Below are 22,687 nucleotides of genomic sequence, written 5' to 3' on the forward strand. Positions count from 1 at the left end.
ACAAGACGCATTTCCTCCACTCTGCCTTAATATATAACAATGACGTGCTATTAATAGGATAAGACTGTAACCGGAACCTGGCTGTAGGAGGTTTTAGTCTTTCCCTGAATGTGCCTTTGTGACAAGATAGGATTTTATGCATGTATAAATGGAAGCGTGCACCAGAGGACTTTGTTCATCGGTTCCGCTACAAGGACCCGGCATGAGAGGAAACTGCCATTAGCGCTTCCTCTGGCCGGTCCTATGGGAGCCCCCTGGCTATGTGCCTGCAGGTTCTGCTTTAATAGCTGGCTTGCAGCAATAACGCAGTGAGGAACAGAGGCTTATGTTACTGTCTGAATCAGCACATCAGAGTGAAAGTGTGTGTCAGCATAGTGTTTGGCACAGCCTTCCCGTCGCTAGAGAGATACATCTTATCTGTCTTTGTGGTTGGTCTATTCCGCTGTGTTGCCAACCACCCCCCACGGGGCTCATACCTGAGGGATACGGCCTCTAAAACTGCCTTGCAATCATAGATTTCAGACAATAGGAGGAAGCTACTTGTGTGGGAATAGAGTGAACAGGGGAGAGATGGGCTATTGTGATGGGGTGAAAACACATGCTTGTGTGAGGAGATGCAGAGGGATTAGGGATGTTAGATTTTTTTTTAAATATAAGGTTCTATATGGGTGAGTGATAGGTGGGGGGGTGAGGGTGATTAGTGGGTGTACATTTAGGGATGCATCCTGTTTATGGAGACCACACTTCATTATGGAGTGAATGAACCAACAACCAGAAATGAACAAACAGAAATATCTTTTTTAAGTGGTTGTATTAGGCATGTCACCTAATTTAAATGCAAAGACCAAAATCAATCTGCTCAAGTGTGGATGGAGTATATTCAATATAAACACTGTACATAAACACATAAATGGTAGCCATCTTAGTTAGAATAAATAAGGCTATTTATAATCATAACAAAACATTACAAATATAGACAAGCTCTTCAGAATTACTTTAATCCAATTATAAATGACACAAAGGAAGGCCTGTTAGTGAATCGTTCAGTGCATTTCGGTATCAAATCAGCAATGAGTCAGGAAATCGGAGGATGAGCAGCACAAATCCACGCCAGGACAGACATTGGTGTTGTTGACACATCATGCAGGATGCGGCTAATCTGCGGGTGGCAGGATGATCAGATGACACTGGGATTAAGGTAGGGAGTTGGAGGGCCAAAGCGGCCAAACACCAAGGAGATACAGGCCCAGATTAGCTACTCTGTTTAATCTGAAGATAAAGCGCACTGATCGGATTAAGCGTGCTGGGGGCGGGCGGAGGCGGATTTGCCCCAGTGGGCCGCTCTCCAGGTTTTCTCTCTCTTTGATGTAGTGAGGGAGAACGTCAGATTTCTCTCTTTGAAATCATGTTAGTGAGGAGGATTATTAGGATGACTCATGAAGTGAAACCATGAGACTAGACTGAGGCACACTGAAGGAGAATGTGAAAAGAGTACAATCAAGGACCGCCATTTTGATCAAGTATGACTACGAGTTCCCTTTTGCATTTCACTTGACAAGCTGCCAATGTTTTCTAAATGGCATACTTTAGTTCCTAATTCGCATGGTGCCTCTTACACTGACTGTACAGCAGAGATGTAAAAGTCTGGCTTCAGAAAGTACAAGTCCTGCCACATTTTGTTGATTCTAATTAGCACAACTCTTAAAACAGGTAGATTAGATTAGATTAGATTCAACTTTATTGCCATTTAGCGGAGTACAGGTACAGAGCCAATGAAAAAGCCAAATGTTGACATCCAACCAGAAGTGCAAAGAAGCATTAAGTACCAAGTGCAGGTAGAGTATGGCTGTGTAGATCATCTAGTTAGCGAAATTACCTGTGCTAAGCCCACAAGTAGAACCAATACATGGCAGGACTTTTACTTTCTGAAGCTGGACTTTTACATCTCTGCTGTACAGATACACTGTTCCACAGTGTTCCTCCAGTACAAGGTATTTGTGCTTACATTTATAGGCACAAATCAGGGTTGTGCAAAATTGCAATTCTACTTCCTGTTTGCTACCTCAATTGAAATGCAAGTGAAATTCAATAATTGAATTGGAATTTAAGAGCCAGTTTCAAAATTAAATTTTGGAATTCTGCACAACTCTGGCACAAATGAATATGTGTGGCTCTGTGTTTTGGATTTTCACAAATGACTTGCTAGTTGGCTATGTGTGCGCTAATGTTAGGAATCAAATGACTATTATGCCGTCCTGTTCAGTGGGTGAGTGCTGCTCATTTGTGCCTGCCGCTGTGTAGGCACTGAGTGGTGTGGCGTGGTGTGGCGTTGTCTCAGTCGATGAAGACGCGGCCCATCCGACGGAGCCTGCGCTGGAGTCTGCGGGAGCGTGATGCCGTACCTGCGGGACCCAGCCCTCCTCCTCCTCCTCCTTCCGAGTCGCCTCGTCCATCCAGGCCGCCCTCGATGTTCTCCTTGTTCTCGGTGTGCTTGCGCAGGGTCCGGGAGGACACCTTGGAGGGCAGGAGCGGCATGTCGTGGCCGAAGGAGTGAGAGGAAGCCCCCTGGCTAGAGGTCTTACACAGCTCCTCTGCCACCTCTGCACGGGTAGAGAAGAGAGAGAGAGAGAGAAGAGATGGGAGAGAGTAGAGGAGTTATTACATGTGATGAGAAATGGGCTCAATGTCATTTTGAACAATGAGCAGTTCCACATAATGTTCAGAAAATTGAAGCCAAGTCCCTCAAGCTACCGTGAAAAGGAGATGTTTTCATGTTCTACAGTGTGATTTTTGGGTCTGTTTTATGTTGGGTCTGAACATAAGTAAGTCTCAGTCTGTGTGTGTATGAAAGGCATGGAGAGGAGAGAGCTAGTACCTTCTGAGATGCTGGAGTCGTGGAACATGGTCTCAAAGGCCTGGTGGGTCTCGGCAAAGGAGGGCCGGTCCATGGGGCTCCACTGCCAGCCTGGGCAAGAGACAGAAGATCCAGTTTAGGACAGAGAATGACACCCCTTACAAAAATTAAATGTATGCGGCAGATTTGCAGCAAACCTTTGTGGGAAACAAATGAGTTCACTAGAAAATATCACTGCCAGTGTTGGCCGCTAAAGGCAACCTTCCAGCAAAGTTCTGGCAACAATGAGAAGTTTGCCACTAGTGGCAAATGTGTTCGCCAGTGATTTGCCATCACAATTAGCCAATAATGGCAAACTTCCAGTGAACTTCTGATGACAAACCTAATTTGCATAATGACATTGCTGCAAATTTGCTGCAACATTACCAAAAGTTGACATACATTGACATACTTACATACTATCTACACACTTAGCTTCCCTACTTGTGCTAGCGCATATCCATCATTGTGTATGTATGTGGTACTCACAGGCCCTCATGAGCTCGTAGACTTTGGGTGGGCATCCCTCGGGCTGCTCCATGCGGTAGCCCTTCTCCAGTAGGTCGTACACCTGGGACAGGTCGATGCCCGGGTATGGGGACATGCCGTAGGTGGCAATCTCCCACAGCAGCACACCAAATGCTGAAATACAAACCAGAGAGAACAATCAGACACCATGTACTTTCACTAATATCAGGGATATGAGAACTAACCCAAGAAGCCCAGTGCTAAATGTCTGTCTATACTAGCTCATTACATGAGTATTACAGTAAGGAAGGAAAACTAGCTCTTTTGAAAGTTTGACAAAGGAAGATAAGGGACAGACAGACAAAAGAACATGGGACATGAGAAGGAGAAGTTGTGTGTTCTTGACTCACCCCAGACGTCTGACTTGATGGAGAAGGTGTTGTAGGCCAGGCTCTCCGGAGCGGTCCACTTGATGGGGAACTTAGCTCCGGCGTGGGCCTGGTACGTGTCCCCCGTCATCAACCGACTCAGCCCAAAGTCCGCCACCTTCACCACGTGGTTCTCGCCCACCAGACAGTTACGTGCCGCCAGGTCCCTGCAGGAGAGGACACAGTAACACAGTAAGCCCAGCATGGTCAGTGACATTAAAATAGTCCAAAAGGCTACACTACAAATACCAAGATGATACTACTATGGGCTACTTCCCATGAAGTTTAAATGTTGATAGCACAGACTTATTACAAATATTTCATTATGTTTTGTTTATGTTTTTCATTATGTTTCATTATATTTCAATACTCATAAATATGGCTTTGTGGAATTTAAGATCTGTCCTGTGGAGCCCTCACCTGTGGATAAAGTTCTTCTTCTCCAGGTACTCCATGGCGGAGGAGATCTGCGTGGCCATGTAGAGCAGCACCACTGCAGTCACCTCCTCACGGTCGCACTCACGCAGGTAGTCCAGGAGGTTCCCATGGGGCATGTACTCAGTCACGATGTAGAAGGGGGGCTCCAGTGTACACACACCTTTAAGTTGGAGAGGGAGACATTAACACACATAAAAGGCACACACATAAGTGCTCACTACAGGGAGAGAGATTTGAGTTTTCGGATTTATCTGTATTCTAAAGATGTGGACAATGACAAGAGAATCTGATGACTACAGAGGAAAAGGGATTTTTACTTGATCATAGACAAGGGTAATGTATAAGTGCTTAAGAGCCTTAATGTATGTAGGCTCTTTCTCTCACACTCTCTCTCTCTCTCTTTCTATATATATAGAAATATTAGATATTAGGCCACAGCAGCGACAGCAAAGTATTATTTTAATCTTGTGAGTGCATGTCCAAGGGAAAGTGTAATCAATGTGGAGGGCTGGCTGAGGCTGCGTATGGGGGGCTTACCGAGTAGCTGCACCAGATTGGGATGCTTCACCTCCTTCATGACAGCAGCCTCTTTTAGAAACTCCTCCACCTCCATAGTGTCTTCCTAAACACACAGAGCACAGGAAACATGGGAAATCAGGATAACATTCACTGCAGTAAATTATATTTTGTGTTTTGTACCCTCTGTCACAAAAAGGTATTCATATGAAGACCTAATGAATACCTAATCTTGAAATCCCCTTGGGGATCAATAAAGTATCTATCTATCTATCTAATGTATGGAGGCAAATTGTGAAGGCAAATTGGGTTGTAATACATCAAATGGCCAGTAGGTGGCAATATGCCACGGCAAAAATATCAGTTTCATGTCAGAGCTACACAAGCAAAAGCACCCAGGATCTTGCTCCCACTAATCTTGCGCACCTTCCACAAAACAATGCCAATTAATGAACCCAACACACACACACACACACAGTTGACCATCCCGTACCTTGAGTGTCTTGACGGCCACGGTAAGATTGTACTTCTTCCACACGCCCACGTACACCTCGCCGTACTGCCCGCCGCCCAGCTTGTGCTTCATGGTGATGTCGGTGCGCTCCATCTCCCACTTGTCGTGGATGGGCGACACGCCGTAGACGGTGGGCTTGTTGCGCTTGGGCGCCGGGTAGTGCAGCGTGGTCACCAGGCCGTCGGCCACCGTCGAGTGGTGGTGCACGAGCTCCGCCAGCGTGCTGAAGCGGCTCTCCGACGTCACGTACACCTGCCAGGTAGAGGGGAGAGAGAACGAGAGGGGGGGGGGGGTAAGAGATGAGATGGAGAGATTAAGAGAGGGATAAGAGGAAGAGGGGAAACATGGAGGGCTTAAAGAGAGAGGGATTAGGACTTGTGGGGGGTGAAAGGGGAGAAGAAGGAATAACAAGCCCAAAGGGACAGGCATGTACGAAGCAGAGATTAGGAGAGCGAAAAGGGCGAGAGAAAAAGAGACAGATAGATGGATAGAAGATTCAAGTAAGGAATGCAGAGCGGAAAAGGAAGACAGGCAAAGTGAAAAAAAAAGGGCTAGAGAGGGCATCATTGATTCAGAGAATTAAGACAAGCAGTGTGGTGGACTCAGAGAGTGTGTGGTATCGATTCAGGGAGCTAGAGAGACAGAGAGAGAGAGAAAGAGAGAGAGAGACAGAGAGAGAAAGAGAGAGAGAGAAAGAGAGAGAGACAGAGAGAGCAACTGAGAAGGAAGAGAGATGGACACTGACTGAATAATAGTGAGATGGGCAGACCAAAACAGTGTAAAAGAGAACATTTATACATAAGCCTGCTACTACCAGGACTAGATAGAGTTGCACTGAGGAGACTAAAACTAAGAATGTCTGGACGTGTCACAGAGGGGAATGTTGTGTGTGATCATGCACCCATTCAGCTGTCACACGGACACGAGCCCAAGCTCATGGGACAACACGTCAGGGACGGAAGACTGACAGAAACAAGACCAACACAAGAGAGAGAGAGAGAGAGAGAGAGAGAGAGAGAGAGAGAGCGAGAGAGAGAGAGTGAAAGAGAAAGAGAGAGAGAGCGAAAGAGAAAGAGAGAGAGAATCACAGAGAAAGAGAAGGACAGACAGAAAAATAAGAGTGCAAAAGACAGGGGAAAAAAAAGAAACTGGACACCACCACCCATTAAGAGTTTTGCCCACCTTGCCGTCGGAGGCGGTGTTGATGCGGTAGTGGTAGACGCGTCCCTCGTAGCGCAGCGAGATGGACAGCTGCCCGGGGCTACTCTCGCTCTCGCGCACCAGGAAGCTGCCGTTGATGAGGCTGCTGAGCAGGTACTCGGCGGCGCTGCGCGACACTGGCCCGTGGTACCAGCTGTGCTTCTCCAGGCTGTTGACCGGCGTGATGTAGTTGCTGGGCACCCAGCCCTGGCCGTTCTTGGAGCGCACCTCGCTCCACTCGCCATTCTGGTTGTAGCCCAGAACGCGCAGCTTCTCACCTGAGGGAGAGTAGGGGGGTGGAGGAGGAGGAAGAGGAGGAGGAGGAGGAGAAAGTGGAGGAGATAACAGAGGAAGGATGAGAGGAGGGAAAAAGAAATTAGGAAAAAGGGAGGGACAAGAGGAGAGGGGGAGTGGAAAAAAAGACATTTTCAAGATCAATATTAAACTCAATACCATAATGCCAGAGCTCCCTTTTTCAAAAGTACAGACTTTGGTCTCCAGTCAGCCTTTAAACCTTCAGCTGTATGCTCCCATTCGTTTATCCCAATATCCATGGGCTGATCTCAAAGCAGAAAACCTCTCCTAACCTCACCTCACGAGCAAACAAAACCACGTTATCTACAATGTCATACCAATCCAGTGCTTTTCAACGACAGCTGTCAGTCCACACAGCATTCTGGCTCTCTTCTCCGGAGGGGACTGTCCGCTCACTGTGCTCCGTCCACTCCCAGGCTATCCCCAGCACCTCTCCGTCTGTCCGTGTCCAGCCGTCCTTAAGCCACGCAGAGGTTTTTCTGCCCCGCGGCTTCGCTACGGCTAGACGCCTGAGCTCCTTACGCAAGGCGTCTTGGGCACTTGGAGGGCACGGGATCAGGCAAGGGACAGGCACTTGTTGACCCAGTCTCTGGGTGTGACCTCCTTTCGCTCTCTCTTTTTTTAGGGCTGCTCTAGAGCCATGCCCATTTGAGAGGACAAAGCAAGTACTGACACACACAGAAACACAAACACACACACAGAGAAACACAAACACACACACAGAGAAACACAAAACACACACACGTGTCTCCTGAGGCGCAAATGCTGCTGAATCTCCCTACTCACTCATGCTCTAAAGAGCCTCTCTTATCCATAAGTCCCTTTCTCTTGTTCGCCCTCCTCCTCTCTTTCCTCACTCTTGATGTTACTCTCGGCTCATTCACGTCTTCTCCTTTCCTTCCTTTGCTTTGCCTCTCTTTTAGTCCTCGCCGTTTCCTCTCTCTCCCGGTCCTTAATCGGCTAAGAGAGAGTGCTGATGAAGGATCCTCGGGCCAGTAAGGTCCTTGTGAATGAGGTCAGGTCAGGATATGGGCCGGGAGAGGCTCCGCGTGCATCAACACTTTCACTCAGAGAGGCTTAATCACAACTAGCTGCCGCTTCCCTCTCTGATTCTGATTGTGTGTGTGTGTGTGTGTGTGTGTGTGTGTGTGTGTGTGTGTGTCTCTCAAGAGATCATGGTAGCTTCACCTCGCTCTCCTTCAATCTCGCTGTTTTTTCCCCCCTTCCTCTCTTTCTGCTTTATATCTGCGCCATCAAGAAAAACAACTGCTGATGTTGGATCAGCTCGGCGCCTACCATGATGATGATGACTGATGTCGGGTAAGCATAGCTGGTGCCATCTCCCCACACACACACACACCTTCTTTCTTTGTGTCCTGCTGGCCGGGCAGACCTGAGCGTGCAGAAACTCATCCCCCTTGTTTGGTGCCCGTGCCTCTGACTGGCGCGCCTACTGACTGAGTCCCCATCTGCCGCCCAGCCCAGCGCGGAAAAGGCTCACGTTTGCTCCCACGCCCTGTTCCAGCTGGGGCGATTTCCCACAGGCCCAAGCGAATGTCTAGACCGCTGCAGTGTGGCTGACGCTGAGCCGGCGGGGTCACCCATCGCCAGCACTGCGAGCTTGGGCGCAACACACCACTGAGCTCCAGATGACCGGGGCTATTACCAGGCGAAGGCATGAACGAGGCCCAGACGAGAACCAGCGATTAGGGCCCAGGCGCGCCGCTAACTCCCATCTCCCTCTGATGTGAGCAGCCCTCCTGTTTACCCACCTGCCAGCATTACAGCTGAAGGGATTAGCCATTAAATGGGCATTAGACTGGCCGTGAGAGGGGAGGGGTGTGTCTGCACTAAAACTGCTCCTCTTTCTCTCTCGCGCACTCACACACACACACACACACACACACACTCCTCTGGCTGACTCACGCTTAAGGCATTACAGCCAAGGCACGCTGGGGACTGTGGGTAATTAAGTTGTGCTTTAGTTTTTAAATGGGCTTCTCTTTTCCTGATTAAAATTTAAATCAGGAGAGGAGGATTTAATAAAAAATTGGAGCGAGCGAGCGCGCAGGAGACAAGGTCGTTCAGCTTCTAAAGCAAGGGTATTTTAAGCCAGTCCCCCTTGGGTGGGTTCCCCCTTTGATCCCTAATATTTTGGGGGAGGGCTGGAGGTGTGGGTTAAACGAAGAGGTTACTTTGGGGATAAAACTGAGTGAAAAAAGAGCCATAAAAAAGGATGAGACAAAGGACAGAAATGTGAGCAAAGAGAGAGGGATGGTCTCTCAGCACACATCCTCTGTGGCCAGACTCATCGCTGCGTGAGCAATATCTCAGGCTCCTGCTGGTATCAGCGCTGGCTGCCAGAGCCCGCGAGTCATCACAATCATCAGCGCCCTCAGGGCCGCTCCCTGAGGCACCCCAGCGAGGTGAGGAAGGGGGGCAAGACTCATTAGATTCCGGGTGCGGGTACCAATAGGAGGAACTACTGTAGTAGTGTTCCTGTAAGTCTCCAAATCCAGAATGTGAACTGACAGTGAGAACACAGTTTAAGAAATACTAAGTCTATGATGTATTCTTCTAAACCAGTGTTGTATTTACGGCCTACAGTCTGGTTCTTATGGTCCGTTAATGCTAATGTGGCTAGTTAAAGCTGACAAAGTCCAACATGGTGACCAGGCCATCTTTTAGCTAAATTGTGAAAAAACCTTTAGAGGTGACATGGCCATGTCATAATCAGTGCAATCACTGCAGTGTATTCTCCATAAGACAACTCAAGTCCTCCAAGCTCCAACAATGTGTACTCTTAAAATGCACTTACGATGCAATTAAAATGTACTTAGTCTCTATACGATATCAGTACAACCACTGAATACAACTGTGACCCCAGGTAAACTGAGGTGTTGGGACACTCCTCTGAAAATACATACCTTTCGTAATGCTTAGTGTGTTGTCGCCGCTGGCGACAAAATCATAAAGTGCAACGAAGAGGTTGGGGTCGCTCTCGGTGGCGCCCAGCAGATTCTCCTTGGAGCTCCAGCGCACAGCCTCGGTCAACGCCGCCGAGTCCAGCCCAAACGGCCGGTGCAGGGCCTCTGCGGGGACAGAGAGATAAAAGAGAGTTGGTGAGAAGGAGGCTAAAAACGGTGCCGGCGAGATGGTGGTGTGAGGCATGAGGCAGTGGGAGATGAGACGAGACGAGACGAGAGAGAAGACATCGGAGAGGACAAAGACCTCTGATGTAGAGAACACAGTGCATAGACTCTGTTAAGAGTAGAGCAAAAGAGAAAAAAAAAAAAAAGAGAATTGCTGATAAAAATAAGAGAAGAGTGAAGTGTTCTGTGGTTCCAAATTGGAATAACAGACATAAATCCAACACTCACATATTGATGGTAGGAGGATGATAAATGAGCCGGTTTGAAACAGGAGTGGCAGAAGAGATGGAGAGTGCGCCCTTTCCTTCACACATTCTCTCACTCTCTGAGAAGAGTTAGATGGAGTGAGAGAGTATTAAGTGCGAAGGAAGTGAGTTCAAGAAAGCAGAAAGCTGAAAGTGTGTAATAGTGAGTTCGGAAAGTCCTTTGAGGATCAGCCAAGACAAAGAGAAAAAGCTAAGAATGAACACCGGCCATGTTAGTGTGACAGAAGAAGGGGTGAGAACTGAAGCTGTCAAGGAATATCAAGAGACTTCCAGGAAGAGGGGGAAGAGAAAAAAAAAGAGAGAGAGAGATGGAGAAAGAGAGGCCAATTGACCTCTGCGCTGGGCAAAGAGAGCCCTAAAATAGATAAGAGGAGAGCAAGAGAGATGAGAACTGAAAGAGATGGCTAACAAGAGAGCTATCTCAGTTAGCATCAGAAGGTCTGACAGATGGATGGACAGCATGAGAGGAAAGGTTGTGAGGACACATTACACAGATCACAGACAAAAAGACACACAAGAAGAAACATTTTAGAGGAATAAGAGCTCCTTGCACAAGTACTAGCGACATTATTGTCCAATAATAATAATAACTTTAAAAAAAAACAAAAAAACTGACAGGCAGCAGACGTTTAAGTTGACCAGAAAGCCATGTTAGGTTTTGCGTTTACTCCCTTTGCTCATGGTAAATAAACTCTGATCGCAAACCTATTCAAACTACCAACAGGGAACACGTCACTCATTGTCAACCAGTACTAAACAAACGCAAGCTTTACCCATGTCAGTTTGATTCTAATTCTTTCAACATCAGACTCATCATGACACTTCATGACACTTAATTCTCCACATAGTCCAAACCCCTTGCTGGCTGACGTTCCCCGTCGCTAGACACCAACTCAAGAGCTGTTATCGGTGGCAAAGGGCAGGGCAAGGCAGGCCCAGACGCGGCCTGGTACGAGAGGTATGGTTCCCACCCAGGGCAGGGCTCTCGGCTCACCTGTGCTGGGGGCACCTGAGACGGAGAGGCGGCTGTAGATTGCATTCTTGACGCTGGGGCAAGGGTGGCCCGTGAGCCAGGCCCGCTCTTCCTCGAAACTGCTGCTGGGTGGTAGGGTCCTCAGAGTCATACTCTGTAGGCCACGTTCTCTTATGGGAATCGGGTTTTCGCGTTTTTCTCGAAGACGTGGTGGGACACTCCTGAACTCGAGAGGTGACTATCTCCGCTCTGCCAGGAATTCTTTACTCACTGCTGCTTTTCCCCCCCAGAACCTCTGGCTTTTAAATGAATGAGGGGAGTGGCTGGGCTGCGTGGTTGGAAAATTATGCGGGCTCCCTGCTATGGACACACACACACACACACACACACACACACACACACAGACTCTACAGCTGTCTTGCAAGCCTGGGCAACTGCTTACCAACAGAGAGAGAGAGGGGGGGGGGGGTTGAGAAGAGACGAAAAGTGGAAAAGGGAGAGAAAGAAATGGCCACGAGTAGATTAAACAAAGACTGACTGAGAGGGCTGCAACAATTATCAATTATTTGATTAGTTGTCAACTACAAAATAAAACGGCAACTATTATGGTAATCGATTTGTATCTTTTTTTTTTAAGGAGAATACCTCATTTCTCTGATCGCAGCTTCTTAAACTTGAATATTTGTATCTTAACTCCACTATAACAGTAAACTAAATAGGGCTGAAACGATTCATCGAGTTACGCCTACAGCCTACATTGATGTTGGCTTATTTTAATCACATACTGTATTTGTAGCGATGTCGTGATATAATGTTTAGCTTTGATGTTTTTAAGTAGTAAACTTATTCACGTTCAATTGCAAGACACTATGCCTAAAAAAGAACCCCTTCTTATACACACATGCATGCACCCTCATCTTCCCTCACGCACCGCACGCGTGCACACACACACACACACGTTGCTAGGTTACCATAGCGAATAGGCTCACCCCAGAAATTGTGTTATTTGTTAGTAGCCTAATGGTAGGCTATTTTTTATTTTTTACATTTACTTTGATGTCAGGTCTAGATTACAGCATGAAACTTGTTGTGCATATTAATACATTAAATTGCTTTCCCTCTTCTCCCTCCCGGCACTTCACAACATAGCTGGGCGAACAATCTGTCCATACTAAGTCATGCACAAGGGGCACTGGCACTTATAAACACTAAATGAGTAAATTGCAATAAATGGGCTTAGTTTTGTAGCCTGATGTTGGAGTTAGAATAAATGCCTCTGTGCCAATTGCTTGATCATTTTACAGCCATGTCATTTTCGTTATGCATTATTTGTTTTGGTTGTTAAAAATGCAAAAATAAAAAATATCCGATTAATCGATCGATAAAGTGCTATATTAATCGATTACAAAAAGAATCGATAGTTGCAGCCCTAAAACTAAATATTTTTGGCATGTGAACAAAATAAGGCAATTTAGGGCATAATGTGCTTTGGGAAACATTATTTTTTTTTATCAAACAACAATGGAATCAAAACAACTAATGGAATAATTGAGAAAATAATCAACAGATTATTCAATAATGAAAATAATTGTTAGTTCAATCCTACTGACAGACACACACACACACACACACACCTGAATTGTTGCAAGAAGAGAGAGAGAGAAGGAAAGAAAAAGAGAAGAAGGAGAGAGAACATCCATTCAAGTTTCATAATTAAACGAAAGTACATAGTGAACATTCCAATGGCCTCTACACAGAGATACCATGTTTGTCAGCGTGACTAACAGCAAGTGTAAACACTGATAGAACAGCGACTAAGCCCATAAACAAGTTTAATATGGGGCGCTGGCATGGTTATTAAAACAGGATATTTAGAAATCCTGAAGGTTGATGATTTTCAATAGTCAAAAATGCAGATGCTCCTTTTCTCTTATCCACACAGCATACTGTTAGTAGATTGATTAACTAGCCAACATTTCCCATCCACCCCTTGAAGGGATTGTGATGTGCTTTCTGCAACAACGAGGAAGTGTAAAGGTGTTACAAACTAAGGTGTTATAAGCCACATGATTTAATTCAACTGCTGGTCTGCTAGTCCACAACCACCACATCATCTTCATTTAGCCCACTGATGTAGGCCTCTGGCTAATGAACTATCTGGTCATTATTCTATGGCCAATAAGCATTTCAGCCCAGCAACATTTGTCTGAGTAGGCTAACTAAATATTAGACACACGGCATAGTAGGCAAGACCATGTCACCCATTCTACAATGACAGCTTTTACGTTTGCAAATCTCACAAGCATGCCATCGGTCATCACCTGTTCGGCACCATCATTACAAAAGAATCTTCTACAAAAGAGAGTTCCATGTTGAAATAACTATAGTGATACCCACAATCTTATAGCTTCAGGATTTTTCCCCTTTGAGCAACATCAGATCAGTTCCTAGAAAAAGGTTTTCAGATAACTTTTTTTTGTTGTTGTTTTTTTCAATTACCCAAGAACTTGCTAATAGCATAATATTGACCATTTATCTGGTGAACGGGGGCAGATAAATCATTAGCACATAGTAAAGCTGATAGTGATTTGAAGATCACCACAGGTGTATGTACAGTACAGGCCAAAAGTTTGGACACACCTTCTCATTCAATGCGTTTCCCTTATTTTCATGACTATTTACATTGTAGATTCATCAAAACTATTAATGAACACATGTGGAATTATGTACTTAACAAAAAAGTGTGAAATAACTGAAAACAAGTCTTATATTCTAGTTTCTTCAAAGTTGCTATTTTTATTTTATTTAATACCATATTCAGCAAGCCATAACTTGACAAATATTCATCTGTGGGCCAAATAACTTTGCATTTATTCATAATTTTGATGCCTTCAGTGAGAATCTACAATGTAAATAGTCATGAAAATAAAGAAAACGCATTGAAATGAGAAGGTGTGTCCAAACTTTTGGCCTGTGCTGTACATAAACAGTTAAATCCAGCCTTTACGCAACATCTCAACATGTATAGCAGCGCTAGCGTCAGGGGCCAGTCGGAGCATGTGGAGGGCGCTGGAGTTAGTTAAATAACACAACCACACTATTGGCACACACTCAAATAGAACTTAATCACACACACACACACGCACAGACACACAAACACACACACACACCACATAGCCTATCCCACCTTTGTTTACCAGGAGAAGGGAGTGCAGGTCTTTCCTGTAACCAGGTCCAGTCACCTGGCTCAGCCAGAGCTCCCAGTACATGGCCTCCACTCCTCAGACAAATGCTCAGCTTTAGTCTTCTTGAGTTCCAAATAAAACCCCCTCTGTTGTTCTTCTCTGGTCCTACTGATGCTTCACCATTCTTTCTCTTCAGAGGACTGAGGCAACTGACCGACGGACTGAATACTCCCAAGAAACACACACACCCACGAGTCCAGAGTTTACTTCTCAGAGGAGGAATTAAGTAGATGTTTGATTCTCACAGCGAGACCCATGGAAACACACACACCCACACACACACACACACTAAGTAAAAGGAGTGACTCCTATTAGCTTGGTAAGTTTGAAGCAGAAGCCAGTAGCCTCCCCTTCACACTTTGATGTGGCATCTGAAGTCAGAGTTTCCGAGAGAGTGTGGCTGGACGGCGAACCGAGTGAGCACACTTCTCCATGGCCACGACGGGTCTGGTGGGCCACAACCCCCACGTGTGATATGAAGGGAAACTTGAGCTCACTGGACAGCGGGAGTGTGTGTGTGTGTGTGTGTGTCTGTGTGTCTGTGTGTCTGTGTGTCTGTGTGTCTGTGTGTCTGTGTGTCTGTGTGTGTGTGTGTCTGTGTGTGTGTGTGTGTGTGTGTGTCTGTGTGTGTGTGTGTGTGTGTGTGTGCGTGCATGCATGTGTGTATATGGCAAGTATGTGCGTGTCTACGTGTGTGTGTGTGCGTGTGTGTGTGTGTGTGTGTGTGTGTGTGTGGGGTGGTCTGTAAGCTATAACTTAACTCCATAGCAGATGGTTCACTCTCCCTCTGACATGTGTCAGCAGTAGCTCTAAGCTCCATGGTACAGAAAGGCAGTAAAAGGGCAGAACCAGAAAGAAAGACATTGAAAGTAAACAAACTGCCCAAACAATGAATGTGTATGGTTCTGACCATTGTTAGGTGAAAATGTGTGTTCATTGTTCTTCCTACAATCTAATCTTTACAGGATGTTTGCAATCCTTATTAAATTCCTTAGTAGCACCTTGTTTCATCACTACGCCATATATTCAGAGAAGTAGCCTCCGGGAATAACTGCGAAGTAATGCATTTTCCATAATCACCTTCACATCCTGTGAGGTCTACCAACATCACGCAGAGTCACCAGGCAGGCAGCGTGTGTGACGTACAGAGTGCCTACATACTCTTTGGGAGCCAGCTAAGTGGGCATGAGAGGTGAGGTCTCCTGTCAAGACCAAAGACAGCTTTATTTTTAGCAGCTCTTAGTTCTTATCCTACAAAACAAAACAAAAAAGCAAACATCTAAGAAACCACAGCAAAGCTCCAGGAAAATAAGTGATTCAGGTGTGCTGCTGACCAACAGAGAATCCAGAAGAAATGGGTAATTTTTGAATTACTCCAACTAACCCAAGTGGCATGTTCTTGCCAAGGTCTGTTCAGTGGGTGTAGGCTGAAAGCCTCCGCCCAAGGCCTGGCCTTCACTGAGGAAGAAAAACACCTTCTGCCCGGCCTGATCCAGCAGCTGTTATGACACAAGTTCCACTGTAAAGGACTACGCCATATGGCCCTTATGCACGCCACAGTGAATGTATGTGCCCACGTGTATGAAGTGTGTGCCTGCGTGTTTGTCGCTTGGCGCATCAATGCTGTTCAGTGTGTGTGTGTGTGTGTGTGTGTGTGTGTGTGTGTGTGTATGCGCAAAGCAATCATGTGTGATCTTGTTTGGCACTGCTTGTTAGTGCCATTGATTGCCAGCGTATGCATAAACTACAGTATACTATTGAGTGTGCTGTTGGATGTATGTGTTAGTCTGTGTGTGTGTGTGTGTGTCTGCTGTTAGTCACGTATGTGTGTGAGCGTACTGTTGGGTGTATATGTGTGTATACGTGTGCCTTTGTGCGGTGGTATGGCAGGCGTGCGGCAGGACGGCCGGCTGGGCAGCTCCAGCAGTCACAGCTGTGGCAGTGGTGTGGGTCGTCCAGACTCCGGCTCAATGGGCACATTCACCCAGGGGGTGACCTCGTCACTGAGGGACCCCCGCGCAGCTGTCACTGCGGCAGCTGAAGCAGCTATCTATTATCACTGCTCGTGCACACACACATACACACACACACATGCACACATATGTACACGCACACACACACACGCAAGCACGCACACACACGCGCACACACACGCACACACGCATGCACGTGCACACACACACACACACACACACGCGCGCATGCACGCACGCACACACACACACGCGCGCGCGCACACACGCACACACACGCGCACACACACACACACACACACACACACACACACACACACACACACACACACACACACACACACACACACAATTGAGCACAATGATTCAGATATCAAGGCATCACAAGTATGAGTCAGAGGGCTTTGTTAAAGACCACTTTAAAACATTTTCACTTAGCCAGTTAAGGTATTTACTTAGGTCAATCATATTTCATTTTTATAGGGCTAAAGAAATCCATCATCAAAGCAGCCCAAAGCAGAGGTGGGCATGACGACACATAGGTATGCCTACTGCTTCCATACCACAACAAGGCTGCACCAGAACCCCATGTCAGTCCATTAGGGCTTTAGAAGTCAAATAAAGCCGCTTCTGAGGGTGTGAACTGCCAGGTCCGAAACACCACCCACTGTACGGGCCAGATGCTGACGCAGCCAGAACCATGTGGCATAATCTGAATCAATCTGAGGGCAGCAGACAGACGAATTATACGCGGCTGGGTGGCTCCGTCAGAGACAGGAGATGTGTGTCAGCCAGCCGAGTGCTGCAGAGGCAGATCGGGATGTGCACAGTCAGCTGTGCCTGGCAGGGCAATCATTGACGGATAGAATGATGATCGATCGTCTCTTGGATCAATCTAGTCTCTGGGAGCGAGACAGGAGGGCCAACTACCACAGAGCTGACAGCAAAACTGCTGATGGTGTTTTTGTGAATGAGGCCACTACAAAAACTGATGCTGGGGGACCAAGAACACATACCGAAGAAAAAGGACTAGGAGACATTTTTCTATTTTGAAAATATGCTACAAAATATCCAATATTGGTTTATAGTAAGAAATGGAATGGAAATCCTAGAAATGGGTAACATTTTTAACCTATTCTCATTTTCATACTTATTCGCCACTATATCTCTGTAATGTGTGTGCCTGCTACCCATGCATACACACAAACACAGAGTGCACATGAAAGGACCCTTGCAGCAGCTTGAGATCTCCATGTTCTGCCAGAAGGCACAGATGACAGCTGAAGTGGAGCTCAAAGATGACACGGCGACACGTCAGCTTCTCCCCACTGATAAACAGGAGCTCTCAACCCGCACAACATCTGCCCCTCCGGTCATGTGTGAATGTGACAGGACGTGGCTGATGGGCACAACTGGGTAGAGCTGGCACTGACCCGGGGGGGTGGAGGTGGTGGGGGTTTGAGGGGGGTTCAAGGTTGCCAGCTTCAGTCAGCCCAGCCCGGGCTGCTTATGGAGCCACAAGCAAAGGCAAAGTCCTCAGAGGTCACCCTTCCTCTCACCACGAGTGACTGACAAATGTGATGATTATGATGACCACGATGGCACTCGTAATGTCAAAAATGCATGACAAACTGGAAAACTGCCAAGGTAGTGCAGTGCTTCCAGCAGCCATTTCAGCGGAGTGTTTGCCTGGAGCAGTCAGCATGCATTAGTAGTCTATCTTCAGAATCAGCAGAGCTGCCTCCCCCACACCCTTCCCTCCCATTTCTTTTTAGCTCCCTCGCCGCTCCCTCCAACGCGCTGAGTCACTTCTGACAGCAGAGAGCTCTGGCCGGTCTCTCTGAAGCTTAATGAGGCACTTTCTGTGCACTGTAAAGTTGATGGAGCACTTTCCAATGGCATACTTCTAATGGGATTGAGGAATGTAATAAATTAATGGGACATTTGAGAGACTAATCCGGTATACCCGTAGGATCTTTAAGAAAATGACAATAATCCAAAGCCTTTTGAGGAATCACTTACCATATAAATGTCAAACCTGTCTTTGGTAATGACAGATGAATCAACGAATTTCCATTACTTTGTGCTACCAGACTTATGTGTGCTAGAAAATCACATAAAATACATCTAATGTTGTCTATAAATCAAAAGATGTGGCAACTATGACAACGGCAAATGAATACATTATCCAGCCTTCTTGAAATTTCCAGAGTGTGAGCAAAAGCTGAGAGAAATGATGGCACTTTTATCGTATGAAAAGTTATTTATTAGTATAAAAATAATCCTGTTTAATGTTTGAGGGATAATCTGTTGTGGGCCTATTACATTTGAGTTAGGCTATTTTCCCAAAACCACAAATGAAGCACATTAAGACTAAGTGGACAGGCAGGCTGACAGAAAGGATTACCAAAAGATAAAAAGATAAATCTCCTCCACCAATAGAGACAGCTTTATACTGCTACTTAAAATGCTGTGTCATGTGTCAAAGAGCTACTATTAGAGTGTCTGTTATTGATGGTGGTTGGTTGTCAGTCATTATTATTAGGCAGAAGAGCTGCCTCTGTGGCTGTCCTTTGGTCCTGCCTGCTCAACCAGAGCATGTGCCGGACCCAGCGCCTTGTGCCGCCATCACTGTAGCCTGCTTCACTGTGGATGGGAGTGAGGGAGGGATAAAGACAGGGATGCCGGGAGTATTTTTAGCTGCCGTGCAAAACAAAACAATATGGGCAATAAATACCTCCCCAATGATCACAGCTCCAAACCAGCAGGGCTAGAGGAAGCAGCAACAATGACTGCAGACAATGGCATGTAGGAGGGAGAGGGAGAATAGAAACAGAGAGGGAGAGAGAGGGACACAGGGAGTGGACGAGGGAGAGCGAGACCGACGGCCAACACGGACAAACACTTGTCTCAGTGTGTTAATGAGGAGAATGAACATCGGCCTCTTGGCCCGGGAGACAAAGGCTACCTTGTTCTTCTTTTGGGAGGAAGGTTGCGTGTGTGTGTGTGTGTGTGTTCCAGTAAAACACTGAAATAGCGAAGGCACTTGAGTGTAGAGGGACTGAAAGAGGACCAGCCCTCTGTGTGTGTCCGCGTGTGTGTGTCTCTCTGTGTGTGTGTGTGTGTGTGTGTGTGTGTGTGTGTGTGTGTGTGTGTGTGTGTGTGTGTGTGTGTGTGTGTGTCCGTACGCATTGACCCTAAGGCCATGGACCAACAAATAGTGTGGAAAGGGTGGGGGCAAACAAACATGTGTTTATGGCTGGAAGAGAACACACAAACACATAGCAAATGGGTTCTGCAGAGGGTGGGATGGGGGTGGGTTCTGCAGGGGGTGGGATGGGGTGGGTTCTGCAGGGGGTGGGATCTGCAGGGGGTGGGATGGAGCGGGGTGAGAAGTTCACGACGGCCAAAATCAGGTTAAGTTCAGGGTTTGTTATGCTGTTATTCATTGCAGTGCTTATGAAGCCTGACAGATCAGTAAAATTTCACAGCTAGAGCAACACAATTTTAAAGCATCTTTTAGCCAGTACCTACATCTTTTAGCCAGTACCCACATATTATAAATACGACTGAAATGAGCTTGAATGTTTCTTTTCTCAGAGAGCTGCATAACATGACACTGTGGTCCAGAGGAAATGGTAAGTTTCACTTGGCTGGACTCTTTCTAGGTCTAAGAGAGAGCTCAGAAGGACTACGCAATTATGTTGAAACAATTTTCCACACGATTCCCTTCATTACCCTTAAGCCAAAAGCACGACTCTTGACCGGCATACTCGATTGTGTCATTTAAAGTATGCGTTTAAAAAAGGGAGCAACCGGTCATCAAATGAGTTACTGTCAGCACCTTTTCAGTCCTGTGAGGAATTCCGATCCGCGCCCTCCTCTCCACTCATCCCATCTTCCTGATGCCATCAGCCCCCCGAGCGAGCCCATGCATCAGAATGGCTGAGTAATGGCACATGGCAGCCAGGGAAATGGCCGTAGCTCACTCACTCATCAGCTATTACTGCCACAAGCATCCGGCCTCCGAGCTCTTAATCAGGCCATCTAATGGAGATCTCAGCACCCCATCTTCACTGCCCACCAAAGCCTGGGACTGACTTATGCCCTGCTTGACATTACATCCCACTTCCCCCACACACATGTACATGTACATGTACATGCACACATACACACTCCCAGGCAGAGCTGTCCACTGAGTGCAGTGAGTGGGCAGTAAAGAGGACCTGAGGGAGGATGGTTGAAGCCCATTTGCTCGTGTTGGAGACTAAGCTGGTGAGCGGGACAGGAGGGGGATGGGAGGAGAGGTCAGTCAGGCTGATATGCTGACTAATGCAGAGTCCGCTGTGGTAGTGCAGCGGCCTACGAGGTTACAGGTCAAGAGGTCAAAAGGTGAACACGGTCCCATCGGGTCCTTATATACGCAGAAACAGAGGGCAGAATCAACTCGTAGGGGGCTGTACGAAATGGAAGGCAGCTTTCTGCTGCCTTGCTGTCTTCAGCTCTCTACCGAGTCACTTGCCGTAGCAGGCATCAAGGTCCCGGCTACGAACTTTGTTTCGGACAGCCTAGCAAGATAGCAACACAGAACACCGTTGTCAGGAAACCAGAAAGAAGAATAACGTACGTTCAATTGCTCACAATAAAATAGAATTTTGGACGTTGAATGCAGCATAACGTATCCTTCATGCGGTCATCAACGTCAAAATTCTATTTTATTGTGAATAAAACGGCAAGGCAGCATGAAGGATATGTTATGCTGCCTTCAAAATTTGTCAAAACGAAGGTATCTTACTGTATAAGGCAGCCAGGCCCGGAGTGGATAATCGGGAGAATTCCCGGTGGGCCGCTTCACTTTTGGGCCGGTCAAGGGAAAAATATTGGCATTTGTCACGTTAATCTATCTTCTCTTAAAGTTGGCTACACGCGTTCGCATTCTATGCCTAACACCGCAGCCTCTGCATGGGTTGTTCTCCCCTCCCAATAAGAGTTAATTGGTTGGGTCCATATAGCCCGTCTTTCCTAAAAAGTTTTCTCAGATACCAGCCGGGCCGGCCCTACCGTAGTGATAAGCGTCAGGGAGGATGGATGGTAGAAAGATGCCATGAGGGACTGAAAAGGCCAGGTAAAAAAGACGAAAAGTATTGGAGGGAAATGCTGCCAAATGTGCCATGCTTCCAACAGACATAAGTGGCAACTGGTAAAGAGAGATAGCCATGATTATAACGGCGTAATTGGGCTAATAACCTATGGACGTTGTAGCGTTGTCAACCTATTCAAGTAACATATTAAATGAATTAAAATATTAGCATTTTGGTATCATCCAATATGGCTATTCATAGACTTTGCTAATATTATGCAAATATTGATAACAAAACTCAAGCTTGATCTGTGTATAGGCCTAAAAACAAAAGTAGCCTGAGCAGCAGATCAGCCAGTCCCCCGCTGAAAATGATGAGCCCGAAATTAACTATGACTATAGGGACAAGTAGAAAGGATAATAGAGTTAACCATATGAATTAAAGTTATTTTATGGAAGAAAGAACAGTAGGCTATGACAGCAGTAGGCTACATGATCAACCTATATGGCTTGTTTGCTCAGAAGTGGATGTCGTAAAGGAGCAAATCACCAAACAACAACATGATAGCTGACCCATGCAGAAAAAAAACATGTAAACAATACAGTAGTTCAATATGCCTCTTAGTGGAATTGTGGGATACATTTCAAATGCTTTATTTCTTCCTTCCTGATTTTGTTAACTTATCAACCTATCCTTGTGGAATAGTGGAATATTAGACTATAATAAAAACTACAGGATAGTAAGAGCTGAAATGTTGCCTTATTTATCCAATTTCCACCACCACTAAAAAAGTGGGCCGGTCTTGGGCCTGAAACTCCCGGGCTGAAAAGTGGCCCCACTCCGGCCCTGAAGGCAGCATTTTTGATTCGGACATGCCACGATGCCTCGCTCCCCTGTTAGATATCCTAAAAGGCAGCATTTTTACCCCGTTTCGTACAGACCCCTGCTTCCCCAGGTCGCATTCAAGCAGCTTGTCTTTCAATGTGTCAATACACTAACACAATGGCTCCCCATTTGTTTACAAGAGAAATCTTCTGATTTTCATCCATACACAGCCTGTAGTTTTTAGGTGTCCCTCTGGGGTCAGGGTCTGTCTATTTCTGCTTTTGTGTCAGTAAGTTCAACATGCATGAGGGACCATCATCTACCATGAAAATCCACAATCAACCATTAAACAAGACTTTCCAGTAGTTCAATCACCATGGAAATAACATGGAAAAACTCT

General features: G+C 46.4%; 1 protein-coding gene across 4 annotated transcripts in view; it reads right to left on the reverse strand.

Moving 5' to 3' along the window:
* Positions 1-22,687, reverse strand: part of abl2 (c-abl oncogene 2, non-receptor tyrosine kinase) — a 51,483-nt gene that overhangs the window by 5,577 nt on the left and 23,219 nt on the right. Inside the window, exons 1-10 of one of the 4 annotated variants that reach the window (XM_076278878.1) lie at positions 11,185-11,431; positions 9,700-9,864; positions 6,440-6,735; positions 5,237-5,509; positions 4,765-4,849; positions 4,210-4,387; positions 3,772-3,956; positions 3,383-3,535; positions 2,876-2,965; positions 2,403-2,600 (exon numbers count right to left, since the gene is read on the reverse strand). In XM_076278878.1, the coding sequence (XP_076134993.1) occupies positions 2,403-2,600; positions 2,876-2,965; positions 3,383-3,535; positions 3,772-3,956; positions 4,210-4,387; positions 4,765-4,849; positions 5,237-5,509; positions 6,440-6,735; positions 9,700-9,864; positions 11,185-11,314 (1,753 nt within the window). In that variant the 5' untranslated portion in view covers positions 11,315-11,431. The other 3 variants (XM_076278877.1, XM_076278879.1, XM_076278880.1) reach the window with 3 other exon arrangements.

Source organism: Alosa pseudoharengus, unplaced genomic scaffold (genome assembly GCF_046254945.1).
Source record: "Alosa pseudoharengus isolate Yale_2024_CS ecotype anadromous, Long Island Sound unplaced genomic scaffold, YU_APseudo_1.1 YU_APseudo_1.1_scf_11, whole genome shotgun sequence".
Classification (NCBI taxonomy): domain Eukaryota; kingdom Metazoa; phylum Chordata; class Actinopteri; order Clupeiformes; family Clupeidae; genus Alosa; species Alosa pseudoharengus.